Here is an 18,380-nt window from a genome sequence, read left to right as displayed (position 1 = left end):
TTATATCTCCTGGCTGCCTCACAATATCCTCATACACGTTCTGCTCGGCCAAATGTGTATGTGTATTTAATGGTGAAAAATGAAAAAGCCACTGCCAGATTCTTCTGGAGGCAGCTTATCAAATATTTATTTGACCCGATTGTTCTCTCCCTGAGTCGGGAGCTCCCCATACATATTAGACTAATGTGTAAGGGGGTCTGTAACTTTTTACACATATTTAGTTGGTTCCTGATTCTGACTTCATCTGTAGAATCTTGTTAACTGATGATCTGATAGATCAGACAAGCTGTTAAGGAGGATCTGTAATCAGTATTTGAAATCATCATAGCTCACATGCCATGATTCCCACTGGTCCCCTAATCATTGTGGTGCTACTCTATATGCTAATAGTGAGCCAAGGTCCAAAGGGATGAAGACCAGTGAGATTAGTTACAACTTTGTACTTCTACATTGTTCTGATGCTGTTCTCTATGACTGGACAGCAGCAGAGCGATTGTGCAAACACCACCCATGGACCAGACAGCTGGTTCACCTCCCTTTGGATCTTGGCTTTCTATTACCATATAAAGCCCCAAAAAGTATTGGGGCCTTAACTACAGAATGGGGAGATGGATTGTAAAAAAACAAATACACAACAATGATCAAGGGATCAGTGGGAATCGGTTAGCCATGTGAATTTCAAAAACTGATGACAGGTCCTCTTTAAGAAGACATCTTCAAATACATATGCTACAGCACAACTACTGTGTACATACAAATGAATGAGCTTGTGATTGTACTGAATATCTTACCTCTTCATGGTTGGCTTCCTACAGGCGACTTCCTGTGGGGTGGAACATTTGTGTTGTTCATCTTGTATGAATGCTATTTAAGAGTGTATATTTATTTCCGAAACACATCTATAACCATGAGTGCGTGTGCGCTGTGGTTCTGGTTCAACATTAACACCTCCCTCAGTTTTAAAAATAGAAAAAGACTAGTGGGTTGCTAATTAAGCATTTCAGCATATGAAATTTTGGCCTAAAATTGATAACCGTGATAAATATAAAAAAATAAAAATACAAGCCGTGATAAAACCTGCAAATCTAGCAATGTATCCTATCGAGGCTATAGAGGTCAGTAAGTGAGTACTAGAGTCATCTGCTTGCCATCATCTTGGAGTCCTCACTGAATGAAGGCTGAAGACCGTTCTCCACTCATCAAATAGGGTAGAGTCCTTAGCATGGTAACCCCTCTACTTATTAAACATGCCCTAAGCTGATATTTAGAAAAGATATTGGAAATGTCTTGATTGTTACTCCTCAGGATTAGGGCATGGTTAAAACTGCACATGTAAGAGAAAGTGAAGGTGTCGGTACACGGTCGGACTGGCCCACCAGAGGATCCTCTGGTGGGCCCAAGCTCTGACAATAATGGATCCCTAATAAAACAAAACGTGGCCCTTAAGGTCCTATATACACAGAGGGTGGGCCCTCAGAATAATTTCCTCTGGTGAGCCCAAGTGATTTCAGTCCGAGGCTGTGGTGGTTGCTTGTGTTATGGACTATTGATACAAAATGGATACTTGCTTGTTGAGCTAAGATGGTGGCCAGGCATTCAGCCAACACCTATAAACTAGAATCTTACTTTGTGTTTTTATCATGTGTTTCTTTGTGGTTTCTGTTCAGCTCAAGCAAGCAGCTACAAAGATAGAAGTAACGGTTTCACCCAGGGGGGAGGGAGAAGGAATTTCCTCTGGCCGTCAAGGTTACAGAAAAGTAGAGAGTTCATAGCCAATAGAAAATATATACTTTATCTTTCACCCCCCTCCCACTCCCTCCTCTCATGAAACCCATGTTGTTTTCAGAAATAAACCAGAGATACTGATTAACTCCATGTAGTGAGTTGTCTGTCTGATCTCTCCGTGCACGTATCTTAATTAATTAATTTGGAGCAGTACATCAAATCAAACTGGCAGCTTTGTCAGAACCAGAACAATTTTGGCGCCCAATCGTGGGGCTCGAGGATTGGACCCTCTGTTCCCGTACCCCCAGAGACCAGACGAGGAGAGGCGCACTAACGGACACCGGGATCGCAACCCGTGATATGAGGTAGGAAAATTGAGTCATCTTGCCTATAAAGTGTCCCCTGGTGTAGCCTCTTGGTGTTCGTCTGAGGGAGGGGTGCGGAAGCAGTCTGGGACGTCCTCGAGGGCATGAAAGTAAGAACCCCATATGTTTTCTTAAAGTCTTGATGTACTGTGTTGTGCCTATAAGTTGTGAAGACCCTGTTGACAAGTATCATTGACTGAGACACGGAGTTCTCCTGTGTTCCTGTATCGGAGTTCAGCCCGGTGTCTGACTCAAATCTCCATAAAGGGGACGATCACAGATGGGTGGAGAGCGGTTCGCGGTAGCCCAGAGTGTGCTGACCGGAACTCAAAGGTCTTCACGTCCAGTGATTACTCTATGCAGAGGTCTTTAGGCGGCTTCAGTAGGTACGAGAGATAATGGGAAATGAGGAAAGTGTCCCGAAGGGTTACTGTTCACCTGAACAGTACGTGGCGGACAGGAGAGGCAAACGTTTCATAAAAGGATTAAGTAAGTTGGAGAAGAGTTAAAGGTGTCTGTAAAGGAGGCATCCTCATAAAAGGATTAAGTAAGTTGGAGAAGAGTTAAAGGTGTCTGTAAAGGAGGCATCCTATGTAGTGCTACCTGGCAAGTGTTGTTAAACGAGAAGAGAGGGAAGTTAGAAGATGATAAATTGACAGACATGGTCCGTGTGTGGTTGGACTGTAGTAAAGAATTTGAACAGACCGGGGGGAACTAAATTTTGATGAGAAAAGAGAGATATTTCTGTAAGCCTGGTGTTGCATTGATACATGACTAGCCACCACCCTATAATGGCGCCGGGAAGAAAGCAGGTGGGTGGACCTGCAAAACATGTGGTCAACAGAATCCCTCCTCCCGTGATACGTGCCTTCCCTGTGGGGTTCCCCACCCACAAAACCACACCTTGGTAACTACTCCCCGGCACGTCCCATTACTTCCCGTGTTAGCTACAGCGCCATCTTGTCCCCAGGCAACGCCCATGAACGGACCTTTAATATCATTCGGTCCGGACCCCCCCGTCACTCCTATGTCACCCTTGCCCCTTCCTACTACCTTGTACCCGATGATAAACCCGGACGGTACATTCATGCTACCCCACTCACCTGCCACCCTTACTCCTATAATGGTAGGGGGGCAACCTGATGAAGCAGAACAGGGGGATGCAGACGGTGCTGCAGAATCCACAATGGGCATACAAAATGCACCGGGTAATATGCAGACTCCTTCGCGGGGTACCCCGACAGACTATGGGGATCCGCCAACTTTACCCCTGGCACCACAGTGGACTGTACCCATGACCGTGCGCCCATCACGACGTTCACAAGATCAAATACTGCAGGGTCAGATTACAGAGTTACAAAAGAACTTACAGAAAATTGAGCAGGGAAACCTTGAGACACTGAAAGAAGCCCTAGCACTTAACCGGCCACAGGGACCACCAAAATATGTGTCTTTCACCCCACAACAGTTATTCACCATAGTGAATTTACTGCCTGACCCTGAGACCCATCCCATGCCCTTTTTCAGGAAACTGTCCCAAGTGCATCAAACCTATGGGTGCACATGGTCGGACCTGCAAAGTATAGTGGAAAACAAGACAGGTGAATACTCCTCACTGATAATGGATCAAATCCACATCCCTGAACTTAAAAGGTGCTAACTTTGACCCCCAAGATCATGAGTCTGGAGAATTCTTTATAGAACAACTACAGAAATGGACAAAAGCTAAAATTAGCAGATCATTCCACACTGCAGGACAGCTGCGGGGGATCAGTTGACCCCCACCTTTTTTCTTTTCACAGAAATGTTAGTTTCTGCTGTGTTAGTTTAAGCTCCTCTTTCTGATAAGAAACTGTCTCGCTTCTTGGTCTTTGTGATTTTCACTCAAATTATGTGACACCCACGGCTGCCGGATGTCTGACAATAAAATTCTGCACTGATTCATATGAGCGAGGGGATTCGCTGCAAACCATTTTGCACCTCATCCCCAATACTCTCTGGGCCAGAGGACCCCAGGATATTGGATACCTCAGTGTCCCACCAGTCACTGTGACCCTGAAGGACCCCAAAGTCCTACCATACAAAGAGACTGGACCCAGTAGCCAGAGAAGCCCCTTCCTGTGTCAGAGCTATCCATGCTGCCAGCTCTCTTCTAAACGTCACATCTGACGTTGTGCTAGGTCATCCCCTCACTATTCTGGCTCCCCATGACATTTCTGCCATCCTCCAGCAGACTCAACCTAAACACCTCACTGCACAGCGCCACCTCCGGCTTCAGTGTAGTTTGCTTCTGCCAGATAATGTCACGATTCAGAGGTGCCACATCCTCCATCCTGCTGCACTCCTTCCTCTTCCAAGGGGGGAGTATAATGGAGATTCTGAAGATTTTATTGATCTACAGGCACACTCGAGCTGACACCTCTGAAGCCAGAGGAAAGGCCCTAGCTGACCAAGCTGCGAAGGAAGCAGCAGTGAAAGAGGAAAGAGTCCAGTCAGACCAGATTATGATAACACAGGAAGACCTGGAACAAGAAGAAATCACATAGGACCTCCTGAAACAAATACAGAAACAGGCCACGCCACAAGAAAAATTGGATTGGCTAAAAGAGTCAGCCCAAGAAGAGAAAGAATCTGGACTGTGGACCCAAGGAAGGAGAGCATCTCTGCCCAAAGCTCTCTATCCTCTGATAGCTTCAATAGCTCATGGGCCCACCCACCAATCTAAGACCATCATGAAAGAACTAATAGACAATGGCCCCAGGGATAACCCCTGTCCTGGTGAGGCATACTCAGTCTTGCCTCATCTGTGCGCAGTGCAACCCGGGAAGACCTGAGCCTACACCAACCAAATGTCTCCCCAAAGCCCAGTACCCGTTCCAACGGATTCAAATTGACCACATCCAGATGCCAATCTGCCAAGGGTTTCAATATGTGCTAGTAGTGATAGACTTGTTCTCTGGGTGGCCAGAAGCCTACCCCGTCCGAAACCAGACAGCAACCACTACTGCAAAAAAACTGATGCAGGAGCTTGTCTGTAGGTTCGGAGTACCTGAGGTCATTGAGAGTGATCAGGGCCCAGCATTCACTGCTAGATTAACCCAAGAAGTCTGGAAGATGGTAGGGTCACACTTAACCTATCACACACCCTACAGACCCCAAAGCGGCGACAAAGTCAAACGACTGAACGGGGTACTGAAGTCCAAGATGCTGAAAATGACTGGGGAGACAGGGCTCAGTTGGGTACAATGCCTGCCAATAGCACTATTTTCAGTTAGACACACCCCTAGGCCTCCACACCAAATTTTGTTTAGGACACGGCCTAGGATGGGACAGTACTTCCCACAGCAATTGCAAATGCATTATGAATCTGTTGCTAAATATGTGATTGCCCATAGTAAACAATTGTCTAATATATGTGCACAAGTTTTCTCTTCCATTCCAGATCCTGACTCCCTAGAGGGAATACACACTCTCAAACCTGGAGAGTGGGTGGTGGTCAAGAAACACGTCAGAAACGCCCTCGAACCACGATACAAGGGGCCTTACCAGGTGTTGCTGACTACCCCGACCTCTGTGAAACTCGATGGAGGCTTACCTGGATCCACACCTCACATTGTAAAAGAGTAAAGGCTGTCCCGATGACCCTGGAACAATAAGCCATGAGGATTCACATACTGATCATGACTTTGACAGTGGGCATATCTGCAGTGTTCACGCCACTGGGTGATGAATGGGACAATTCACTGACACGGCACCATCAAATTCTAGTCCAGGGGTTGAGACACTCAGATTGTTGGATCTGTACCCACAGTCCCGTGAGTTCAACCAGTATGCCTTATGTTGCAATTCCCTTGGAACTTTCTGAACTGATTGACCTGTCTAATTCTACCATATTTCTCACTAGCATACACCAAGTTAAATCCAGTACAAACAAGGACAGGGAAGTAGCCTTACCTGTTGCAGGGTGGGCAGATGCCCCATGGCTCATGATAAACAGATCAGGCCCCTCGGTAGATTATAGCTCTACTCCTTGGCAAATGGGACACTGGGCTAATGTCACATGTTTTCCTAGCTGGACACACTGTTATTGTCTCCAAGTACAAACCAAAGGTATGACATTTAGTCCACACATACACTCAGGTTGCAATGATTCAAAAACGGACAGCCACGTGCAGTGTATTGGTGTAGATGCTGAGAACGGAAAGGATCTGCCCTGTAACAACCATACTGTACAGGATCTCCGGACAGGTATATTAGCTAACGACACCGAAAGTCAGTCAAAAGGATATGAGTTGGTGAAAGGGACACAATTAGCCAAACTAATTACCCGATTATTCAATGGCACAGCAGTAGCAGTTCCAGACGACATATACTTAGTTTGTGGACACAAAGCATACAAATGGTTATCCGAGAATGTCACAGGACTGTGCACCATCGCCAGGCTTACTCCTGCTACCTTTATAGTATCACACTCTCAAATTGGCATAAATGCAGTACCTAAACACACCTTGTATCATAGGGCCAAAGATAACACACCCAGACCAAATGGCAAGCCACATGTAGTAGAGATGAGCATTACCAACAAAACTGTTAGTTCCATCTTCATATATCCCATGATAGCGCAGATGTGGGATCATCTGGTAGTAGCAACAGACTACCTGGATGACCAAATATGGGAAGAGATGAGACTTATGAATACCTCAAACATTGTGCAAAACCAGTTAATCATTGTCATCAACCAACACACATTAGTTCTAGACTATGTTACAGCTAAAGATGGAGGTATGTGCCAGGTTGTGGGACCCTCTTGTTGCCATTACATAGACCCGCAGGGTAATTTGCAAGTTAAGGTGGGTATAGAGGAAATGGCGGATTTAAGAGATAAATGGCTGGACGCACATAAAGCTGGTAAAGATACATGGTGGTCTGATACCTTCTCTTCCCTTAACCCCAATAACTGGTTCAAAGGTATTGGGGGTTGGCTCATGGGAATTGTCCAGGTAATATTGCAGGTAGCCCTAAAAATATTGGTGATATATGTAGTGATTAAGCTCGTTCTTATTTGTGTGACCCGCTTTTCAAAAAGAATGAAGAAAACTGATGAACGACCTATTATGCTCCTCTACGATGAGGAAGGACAGAAGGAAACATCGTTCAACACAGCTCCCCCTCCTCACAATGATGCCTCGCTGAGATAGGGTGAGATGAATCCCAGGGTATTACCACAAGTCCGAGCAACCGGGAGCCTACCTATAAGGGGTAGGTTGTCGCCACTGCGGGTGAAGAGGATACGAATGGTATGCCCAGGGGATTCGCTAGGCGAAGGGAAAGTCTACAATCAAGTCTCCAAGGGGGGACTGTTATGGACTATTGATACAAAATGGATACTTGCTTGTTGAGCTAAGATGGTGGCCAGGCATTCAGCCAACACCTATAAACTAGAATCTTACTTTGTGTTTTTATCATGTGTTTCTTTGTGGTTTCTGTTCAGCTCAAGCAAGCAGCTACAAAGATAGAAGTAACGGTTTCACCCAGGGGGGAGGGAGAAGGAATTTCCTCTGGCCGTCAAGGTTACAGAAAAGTAGAGAGTTCATAGCCAATAGAAAATATATACTTTATCTTTCACCCCCCTCCCACTCCCTCCTCTCATGAAACCCATGTTGTTTTCAGAAATAAACCAGAGATACTGATTAACTCCATGTAGTGAGTTGTCTGTCTGATCTCTCCGTGCACGTATCTTAATTAATTAATTTGGAGCAGTACATCAAATCAAACTGGCAGCTTTGTCAGAACCAGAACACTTGTAGCAGTCAGAAGTCATTTTTCTTTCAGTATATAATTATCCAATAGGCTATTATTATTGTCAACACCTACACAAGAAAAGCTCCACCAAACAGAGGCAGAAACAACCTCCACTGACCATAATGATGGGATGCTTATGTTTAGACTTTATATCATGCTACTATGTTCCATGCGTGGTCATCACCCTTCTATGATTGCACGTAGAACAGATGTTGTATGTTCAGCACTTGGTACATGGAGGAAGTTACTAAATAATACACTTGAAAATTAAGCAACTAATGGATTCTATGGACAAGAAATGCTGCACATTGTTCCAATAACAAATCAGAAGATATTGGTTAGTCCGTTATTTAATAGCAATGTCTTAAATTTTCCAGTGATTAATACCTGGATTGATGGGTACGAGCGATTATTTTCTGAACTTCGTTCACCAAGGATACTGCCAGCTGATCGCCCTTCACATTTGTATCGGAATCTCATCCCTCTCTGACGGGGCTGCTCAAATATTTCTATGTAAGGTTCACCTGAAACAGATAAGTGACCATGAAGCAAGCCCATCCAGAGTATGTGGAACATTTACTTCCATCCAATTTCTTTTATATTATTGAATTATTTCTTGTAACTCATAAAAATTGAATAAAGTATCAGGAACAATGCACGACTTTAATTTTAACACACATTTTAGATGTATGGAGACCATCATGCCATGGTTTCCAGGATCAGGAAAAATCAAGCTTCAAGTGAGGCCATACTGGGACACCAGTTGAGGGGAGGCCGACATGATCGGTTTTGGCGAGAGGGGGCCGGTAGTGTAGGGGTTAAGATTTGGAGGAATTTGGTGGGTGGAGTGTAGAAGGTGGCGGGCTAGGAAGTTTATATTAGAAGGGGAGTATCAGTGCCATTTTAGTGTTAAACAGAAAAGGAAAGAACTCCCACCCTCCCTCCCTTATGAAATGGGTTCAGCGGGTTGGGGGACGTGTGGGTAGGTTTACTGTTGTCTTATGTGTGGTTTGTATGTGTGTTGTGTGTCTTACGTCGCGGCAGTCTGGGCGGTGGGAGGTCCTCGAAGTTAGTGGTACGGATGCTTCGGGAGAATGGGAGGGCCTCAATGGTGGGGCTGGACTCCCATGGTTGGACAGTTGGCTCGGATGAAAGGCTTCTGTCAGGTGGTCTCTGAGCTGGTGCTTTACAGCTGGAGGCAAGATTGATGTGCCAGTTTGGGGAGTTGTGTTTAAACGAATTTTGGGCTTCAAGGACCTCCCTCGTCAGGGGTAAAAAACATTTGTAGTTATGTTATTTATGGTTGTTGTATTTATTTTAATAAACGGCTGCTGTGGCTATTTAAATCCAAATTTGGTTTCGGTGTTTTATTTGTGGAGTTTAGAGTAATAAGCCGGGTCAGAGCAAGTAAGGGAGGCCCCCGAAAAAATTACCAATTACTTACTCATGCATTCACTGAAGTTCTCGTAGGTACTACTACTATTTTCGGTATGTCACACAATATTGAGACCTTCAATTGGAAAGGCCATAAATGCAGGATTGGTGAGGTTAAACCCCTGGGACCTCACAAGTCAGCAGAACAAAGTGGATGTGGCGCTTGCTGAGGGGTCGTGACCCCTTCATGTTTAATCAGATATAGCACCATAAGTATGGGTTTGGTTGTGCCTAGTACTGCAGGTCACTTGAACAGAATGAGATGAAGTACCAGGAACAACCAATAAAGGGACTGCAGCACTCTTGCAACAGCTGTGGCCTCTTCATTCCGCTCATTGGTAGGGTCCTGGGCGTCGGGACCCACTAATTATACACTGTAAACCTGAAAAGGTTTTTTATCATCTTAGTACCGGAATCCCTGAATTTATCTACATGAGCCATACAAGGATGAACCATTATCTATCATAATAAATTTTAAAATATCAAGCTAATAGCATTATGACTAAATAACCATCCACCCACTGTCTGTCCTTGGATTAACATATTTACTTTTTACACTGAACGCCTCCTGTCCCTTCTCCTCTGTGGATCTAGCGGTCTCCTCAATGGACGCTAGAGCTGTCACCCAGAGCAGAGAGATGGGGATGTGGAGGCATTCAGTGCTGAGAACCAAGGGAACTTAACAGTAAGGGATTGCTTCCTGAGCACTTGCAGCGCCAGGGGTGATGAAAACTCAATTTGTTAGTCATGCAGCATGCAAGTTATGTCTGTGCTGCTCTCTGTCACCTATAGGGTGCTGTCAGCAGTTCTAAGGGCTCAAAACTGCTGACAGACTCCTCATAAAGGGAAAGAGATGACATAGTCTATGCAGATGATTCTTTCCATTATATTGCTGTATATGACATCACAGTTTACTTACCCATAAGTGTGTTGTGCATAATCACATGATGACCTATCAGAACAAAAAGAAGACGTAATCAGCAAGCAGGTTTCTAGATTTACAGAATCATAGCAGTCAAGATGTTGAAGTAAAAAAAAAATACGTTTCCGCTGCAATAAAAACAAAATAATCTCCATGATAATATGTACAATGTATACTACCTAAGACTTAATCAGGGGCGGACATCCCATTGGTGCAACCCGTGGAATTGCACAAGGGTCCAGTAGGTATGGAGCCCCTGTCACCTTAAAATCTGTTTCTACTATGTGTTAGACTGCAGGTAAACGCCAGAGCTAATGAATTTCATGGTTGATTATGTAGGGAGACATAAGAGGGAGCTCTACAAACAAGAGCTCTTGCTAGAGAGATGTAAGGGGGTGCCCCATAATGAGCCATTGGATAAATAGGGCGCCATATACTGTTCTTGCATGGGGCCCCTCATCTACCTGTTTCTGTTCCTGCACTTGATGACCCTGAACTAGTTTATTATCCATTTTGATCACAACCACAGATGGGGTCATACTGGCCCACCAGAGGATCATCCAGTGGGCCCTGCTCCTGACACAATAATGTGCCCCTTTCTTTCACCCAGAGCAAGGATTCAGTTTGCTGACCAAGCCCCAGTTTTACTATCTTGGCCAAGGTAAAGGCTGGTCAGATCCCCCATCCTGGTTGGATACCGCTGTTTTACTCAATATTCATGAATGTGCCCAGTGGGCATTAATATATACTGCACATATTAGTTTGCATATCTGCAGAATCTCAAAACGATATACCTGGACGGGGGTCCACTGGGCCCAACAGACTCTGACCACAGAGTATAGAGCTATAGCTACCTACCTAAATTCTGAGACATATCTTCGGGATAGGACATCCATATCTGGTCAGTGGCGGGCCCACTCCTGGCACTCCTGCTGATCAGCTGTTGAAGGAGCCACGGTGCTTGGAATAGTGCTGATGCCCCTTCCTCGGCCTGTGCTTGGTATGCTATGAAGTGCCGGTCCAAGCTCTGCAGACCCTTCAAACAGTTGATCAATAGGTGCTTAGAGTCAGGTCCACACCAACTAGATACTGTATTTATCACCTAAGGATAGGTCATCAAAACGTAAGAGCCGGAAAACCCCATTATAAAAAGAATTAGCGATATTCTAAATAATTATACACATCGAAATGATAATGTAGTTCGCACACACACCGTACCTGGACAATGACAGATGATTTTCGAGAAGAACAATTAGCAACTGGAAATGTAATGGAAACCTCTAAGTAATATGACCCTTGGATATGCTACAAGATGATTACATGCCATTGGTCTTAAAGGAATTATGCCATGACTGACATAAAACATGAAAATCAGACATCAGATTTATATTTTAATGATCCCTTGTCAATATGACTCCTGAAATGATGTGAATATTGCCATGCAAACAAGCCATTGTGCCATGTTAGCAGACTGCCAGGCATTCTTATAGAGCTCACTCCATGAACTTATATAAGGTTGCATCATGTAGGTTTTACTTTGAGCTCCATGGGTTAAAGTGTTCTGTGACAGGGGTGAATTTGGAGACCTGCCAACCTATTCTCTTCTGCATTTGACGGATTTAAGAAAGAATGCAGCCTGACCAGCAATGGAACATTTTACCACACCAGAAGCATGGTATATTTTTTAACTGTTTAAGTGCAGGAATCTACTAGGTTGGTCCTAGACTGAAGTAAACAGTTAAGGCCTCATTCACACGACTGTATTTTGTATCTGTGTCCGATCTGCTTTTTTTTTTGCCGATTGCACAAGGATCCATTCATTTCTATGGGTCCGCAGAAAAGAAGGACAGCACACATATGTCATTTGTGTGCTGTTGGCATCCGCGTGTCCGCTAATTATAGAACAAGTCCTATTCTTGTCTGTGTTGTGGACAAGAATAGTAATTTCTAGTGATGGGAGTGAGAAAAATGCGGATGGCACACGGAAGGTATCCATATTTTGCAGATCCATTGTTTGCAGACCACAATATGGACACAGTCGTGTGCATGAGACCATAACAGCAAGCTTCCATCTAAAAATACAAACAAATACATTTGCGGCACCAATGCATTCATGCAATGACAGAATACCTACCAATATCTCCATGCGGTACAATTATTTGTATCGGTAATATCAGATGTTTCCAACATACTTAGCTATCATTGGCTCACAAATTGTACCACTGAATATTAAGCTAAAATGGCAACTAATACAAATCTGTCCCGGTCAATGCCCACATTGTATTTTACAGTGCTATGACTTAAAGTCAAGTTCCAAGTCAACATGGTTTGGGCAAATCCTTAAAGGGGTTATCTGAGATTCTGATATTGATAGGTCACCAATATCAGATTGGCAGGTGTCAGCTGTTTGAAGACGCCGCAGCACTCCATGGCCTCTTCCCAGTCCAGTGATGTCACCGTTCACCAGTCACATGAGCTGTGATACCAAGTACAGCTGCTATCCCATGGATGGCGCTGTCCTTGGTAGACTGCAGAGGGGTCACAACTAATCAGCAAGGGTGCTGGAAGTCAGACACTGCCAATTTCAAATTTGGTCATCAATATCAAAATCCTGGAAAACCCCTTTAAAAATCAGGACCACCCCTGTATATCCGATAATTGTACTTCAGACATACCACAGATGGGTACAATTCAAATAATAGAAAATGTGATAAATGTAAAACAGTTTAAAAATATTCAAATCTATGATTTTCAATAGCTAGTACACTCACAATCACGAAAGCCTCCGTATTGGTAGCCATGTACAGGAGGCAATGTACCCACTTATACGTTTCTATAACTGCCATTTATTTCACTGGCTAGATAACCTACCGAACATTAACAGCCTTCTCAACTACTCTGAGAACTAAACAACCCAATATAACTTTAGCAATCTGACTTTTTTTTTTTTTCATATGGCAGGCAAACTCACAAATCATGAGTGTAATCCCATGAAAAGTATTACAATACAATGAATAGAGCATTTCAAATGAAGTATTATTGCAGTATTCATGCAATAAAAATGTACGTTTATTGCATATTTCTCTCCGGTAACGCCCCTGCTGTTTGTCACTCTGGTCCTCCTTCTTCTGCATTCAGTAGTTGATTGAACTTGTTCAACAGCTTCCCCCCCCCACGTCAATGTTGTGATCTCAAAGAGAAGCAGGTGAAGTGCTCCAGACACCTTTCATTCATTCATCCATACTTCTAAGTTCATATAAAGTATATAGCTATATCTCTTAGTGGAAAATGAAATACATATGCATCTGCATCTCTGAGGCTATACATATGCATCTCTGAGGCTATATGTGAGAGACTATTTTCTATTAAGGGGAGGAAGGGGTTAAAAACACCTAAGTGCAATGCATCCTGGGAGATGAGCTGCTACCCACCTACAGAAAGGGAAGAAAGTCCTCCAGATACGTAAGTAAATAGTATTTTAAATTCATGGATAACCTCTCTAAACAATGTCCTAGTAAAGTTGTGTAGCTTCTTCAAAGGTGACCCTACACATAAATATACATATAGCAACAAACCTGCATGAAAAAAAAGAACTATGCTAGCAATGTCACTTGGCCCCAAGACTACAACTAATCAGTAGGTCTCTGTGCCATGTGAGGCAGAGCCAAAATCTGTATAACCAGTATAACCAGTGATACTTCTGGAAGGGACCAAGCCAAAAATGGCCCTCACTCAACTGTTAGCTGCCACCTGCTGCCTACCAGTCACTGAAAACAAAAATGGTCCTTCCAAAAGGCAGTAACATTCATTTCACTTATGCAAAAGTGTTCCTTCTCCCAGATACCCATCAAAGAAATTATTTTTGGCCTAAAGGGTCCATGAAGGTCATATAAAACCCTTTTTATTGCCCCAGAGGAACCCACAGGCTGTAAAAATGATCCTTACACTGCATAACAATTTTATTATCCCCAAAACATCCCTCACAGGTGCCCACCATATAGGGTGCAAGATGGCAGTTGAGTGAAGCAGGAAGGGAGGCTATAGGGCCCAGATCTTTTCCAGTATGTGGTCAGATATAATGTACTGTACATGTATACTATGCTCTAGCACTACTATACTCTGTATCCTATAAATAGGCGAACAGTGTTCTGAAATACAACTTTTTTCCATTTTCAAGGTTTCAGTAGGTATGCAAATAACAACTATATAGAAAAGACGAAGAAAGGAAGAGAAAGGCAACAGTAGGAAGTGTGAAGGAGGGAGAAAGCAAAAGTCACAGTTCACATTTTGTTGCGAGGGTCATTTGTGAATCAATGAAACTTCAGAAAACATGAGACGTCAAGTCACTGTAGACGCAGCAAGCTTTAAAATGTTCTTCACAGGTACCAAAACTGAAGACTTCAGGGCATTTAGGGAGCGTTAGGCCTCTTGCACACGACCGTATGCCCTCTGAGATATACGGTCTGTGAGCGGGCCATATGTCCCAGAGCGGCATTGATCGTGCACACAGCATCAAAGATTACAATGATGCTGTGGACGTCGGGCCGCCCGCGGGGCTATGTCCCGCACTTATAGGATTTTATGAGTGCGGAACAATAGCCCCGCGGGCGGCCTGACGTGCACAGCACCATTGTAATCTATGATGCTGTGTGCTCCCATGTGCACGATCAATGCCGCTCCAGGACATATGGCCCGCTCACGGACCGTATATCTCAAAGGGCATACGGTCGTGTGCAAGAGGCCTTATACGAAAGGCGAGTGCCTGATGTGTTTCTATAGATTTCACACTCTCTTAGTTACATAGCGTTACCATATCCATATTTTTAGATAAATATGTCATTGGACATGTAACATTTATATGGCACCAACACCTTGTGCATTTTGTCCCCCAACACCTACAGCTAATTTCATAGGAAGCCAATTATCGTAAACTGGAGAACACAGGCAGAGAGTGTAAACTTGATAGAGATGTTCTCCAGCATTACAGCAATCGAATTGAGGATGACCTGCAAAGTAATTAAACCTATGATCCTGGTGTTGACAACCAAGCCACAATGCCACTTTATAGTAATATTAATTGCTCTGGACTATAACGTTTGGCTTATGGATCTCCTAGTTACACCATTGATAGAACAGTACAAGTGATCACATGGACATCATGCAGTAGAAACAGATATTTTTGAGCTGTAGCATACCTTTCAGTAGAAGCTATTGCATCCACTGTGTTATGGCAGTCAGATCCCATCCAGTGAGACGGGGAAGGGGTTTTATGATCTCACATAATGGGATCCAACTAGATCTTTGGAAATAAGTATGTGGCTGCTGCAGGTAGCCATATTATGATGTGAACTTGGGGCCTTAAAGGGGTTCTCCGGGAATTAAGAAAATAAAATTACTTAAATATTACTTTATTATAAATATATTCCCAAATACCTTTCATTAGTTATAATGGGTCTTTTTGTCTGGGGAGCAATCCTTGGGAAATAAAATGTACGCCATCCAGCTAGTACACACAGAACCTGTCCTAATCACACAGGAGGATAAGTTACTACAGAGCACTGAGCTAAAGAGCTGCCGCATCCTCTCTGCTCGTCAGGGATTATGATCCTGAATACAGCTGAAAGATCTTCAGCTGAATCTCTGTAGGAATGGAGTTCATGAGGAGATATGAAGTACAGAGAGGAGGTGGGGATGTGGCTGATGAGCAGCAGCTCTTGTATACAGACTCCATTGCCACAGTCTGTCCTGTCTGTCCTCTCTGTACTTCATGTGTCCTCATGAACCCCAAAAAAGGAGGATAAGAAAACGCACATATAAAATATATGTAATTTATTGAGACATGATCAAAATAACAATAAGATATAACATAAGGCACACAGGTAGAGGAGGGGGGAGAGACCTCATGAACTGTCTGTATCTACAGCTAATTGGCTGCCTGCATTATCCAGTTACCCCTGGGTGGGCTAGTCAGCCATGTGCGATCATACTTACCTTTTACATGCATGCAGCATACTTATTATTATGTGTCACTTCGAGTGAACTTACAGTTCTCACATGTCTATGCTGCTCTATACCCAGGGCTGTGACCCTTTCCCCTGTCAGCTGGGTTTTTGTGAGGGAGGTTGTATATGACCCCTTTACATGAGGTCTCCCCCCCCCCCTCCTCTACCTGTGTGCCCTATGTTATATCTTATTGTTATTTTGATCATGTCTCAATAAATTACATATATTTTATATGTGAGTTTTCTTATCCTCCTTTTTTGGGGGTTATTGGTTTGGTTCCTTTGTTGGCTCAGTAACTTGTTCTCCTGTGTGATTAGGACAGGCTAGGTGTGTACTAATAGGACGGCAGCCATTTTATTTCCCCGATGATTGCTCTGCACACAAAATGAGCCATTATAAGTAATGAAAGGTATTTGGGAATATATTTATAATAAAGTAATATTTAAGTATTTTCATTTTCTTAATTCCCGGAGAACCCCTTTAAAGTGGCATTCCCACCAGGGACATTGATGGCATATCATTAGGATATGCCATCAATATCAGATAGGTGTGGGTCCTATGCCTGGGACCCGCTCCTTTCTCCAGAATGGGACACCCAAAGTGAAGTCCTATAGCGGTTAATGGAGTGGTGGCGGTGCTTGTGCAGTGTGCTCTCAATTTACTGCTATGGGAGTTCCTTCTCTCTTTCACTTTGGGGACCCACACCTACTTCACAGTGATGGCATATCCCAGCGATATGTCATCAATGTCCCAGATGGCCCAATCCCTTTTTTGCTGGCCATACCCGTCAATGTTTGCCAAGCGCACCAATTTCTGCAGGACCAGCCAATTAACTATCGTTTATGGGGGTTATGCCTACTTTCCCTTGAAGGCAGATGGGAAAGAAGGTTAGAGCTCTTGGATTTCAACAAGCCAGATCCTTTTGTTCTCAGAGAAGATAAGTTGCTACCATTGGTGTCTCCTCATTAAGAACATATGTACGCTCAATTTCCAAACAGGCATGTGTACTGAGAGGTTGGGAGGAATACCCAAATGGGCATTCATCCGACAGCTGTCTAAACTGCATGACCAGCCAAAGAGCTTCCAAATTCTGATCAAACTTTTCCCTATTTGAGACTGTGCAGAAAACGTGTATAAAATTCTCTATGTCTCACAACTAACGCTTTAAATGCTAATTACTACATGCATTCTCTAATAATTTTCGTGCCTATTGTATTAATCTGTTTGGATTTAATCTCTGATTTGATCTTTTGCTGGGATGATAAAAGCTTATCGAGTCAAGTGACTACAAATCACACGCAATGAAGCTGACAGTAAACAGCAGCGTCCATGTGCTCACCTCGCTGCACTGAAATTGGATATGCTTCCAAGCAGCATTGTGGGGAATTTCCAGAATAAAAGGGACTTTTTGCCACATATGGATATTGACTTATTTTTAGTGAATAGTTCCTATCTATGGTTTTAGAACATACATACCTAGTTTTAAAAATGTGTTCTCCGCCATTTCCTTTGATAGACACGTTCTATTTTACAGACCATACCCTTTTTTGTGGGCCACATCACACTTTTTGTGACATGACACCACCCCTTCGATATGCATTTAAGCATCAGGGCTGAGATTAATAACGCAGCATCCCAGCATTGAACAAATTACAGAGCTGCTTGCCAGGAAGTGATGGCTGGCTTCTGTGGCTCCTGGGAGGTCAGGGAGGTCTCCACATTTTTGGTCAGCCTGTCAGATATTGCAGAAGAGTTGGCAATGATGAGTTATATTTAGATCTATATCCAGGGGATACAATTTCTCCTTATAGAGAGTGCAAAGTAGGCATGAGGAGTCTTGTAGGCCAGGCAATGCTCCTCTGTAATGCTGGGAAGAGGGTATGCAAATGAGCTCTAATGCCACCAGATTTAAGGCAGCTATCCTATAAGGCAGGCATCCTCAAACTGCGGCCCTCCAGCTGTTGCAAAACTACAACTCCCAGCATGCCCGAACAGCCTACAGCTATCAGCCTACAGCAGGGCATTGTGGGAGTTGTAGTTTTACAACAGCTGGAGGGCCGCAGTTTGAGGATGCCTGCTATAAGGCAATGTTTGACCCTTTGAATAGGCCTTGAGACACGACTCAGATA

At 43.8% G+C, this 18,380-nt stretch overlaps 1 protein-coding gene across 1 annotated transcript in view; it reads right to left on the bottom strand.

The window, feature by feature from the left end:
- REL (REL proto-oncogene, NF-kB subunit) overlaps positions 1-18,380 on the bottom strand; it is a 55,913-nt gene that overhangs the window by 24,439 nt on the left and 13,094 nt on the right. Inside the window, exons 2-3 of the mRNA XM_044289132.1 lie at positions 10,246-10,278; positions 8,280-8,416 (exon numbers count right to left, since the gene is read on the bottom strand). Coding sequence (XP_044145067.1) covers positions 8,280-8,416; positions 10,246-10,278 — 170 coding nt within the window. The remainder of the gene's footprint in view (positions 1-8,279; positions 8,417-10,245; positions 10,279-18,380) is intronic.

Source organism: Bufo gargarizans, chromosome 4 (assembly GCF_014858855.1).
Source record: "Bufo gargarizans isolate SCDJY-AF-19 chromosome 4, ASM1485885v1, whole genome shotgun sequence".
Classification (NCBI taxonomy): domain Eukaryota; kingdom Metazoa; phylum Chordata; class Amphibia; order Anura; family Bufonidae; genus Bufo; species Bufo gargarizans.
The sequence above is the reverse complement of the archived record's forward strand: the minus strand, read 5'-3'. Positions and strand labels throughout refer to the sequence as shown.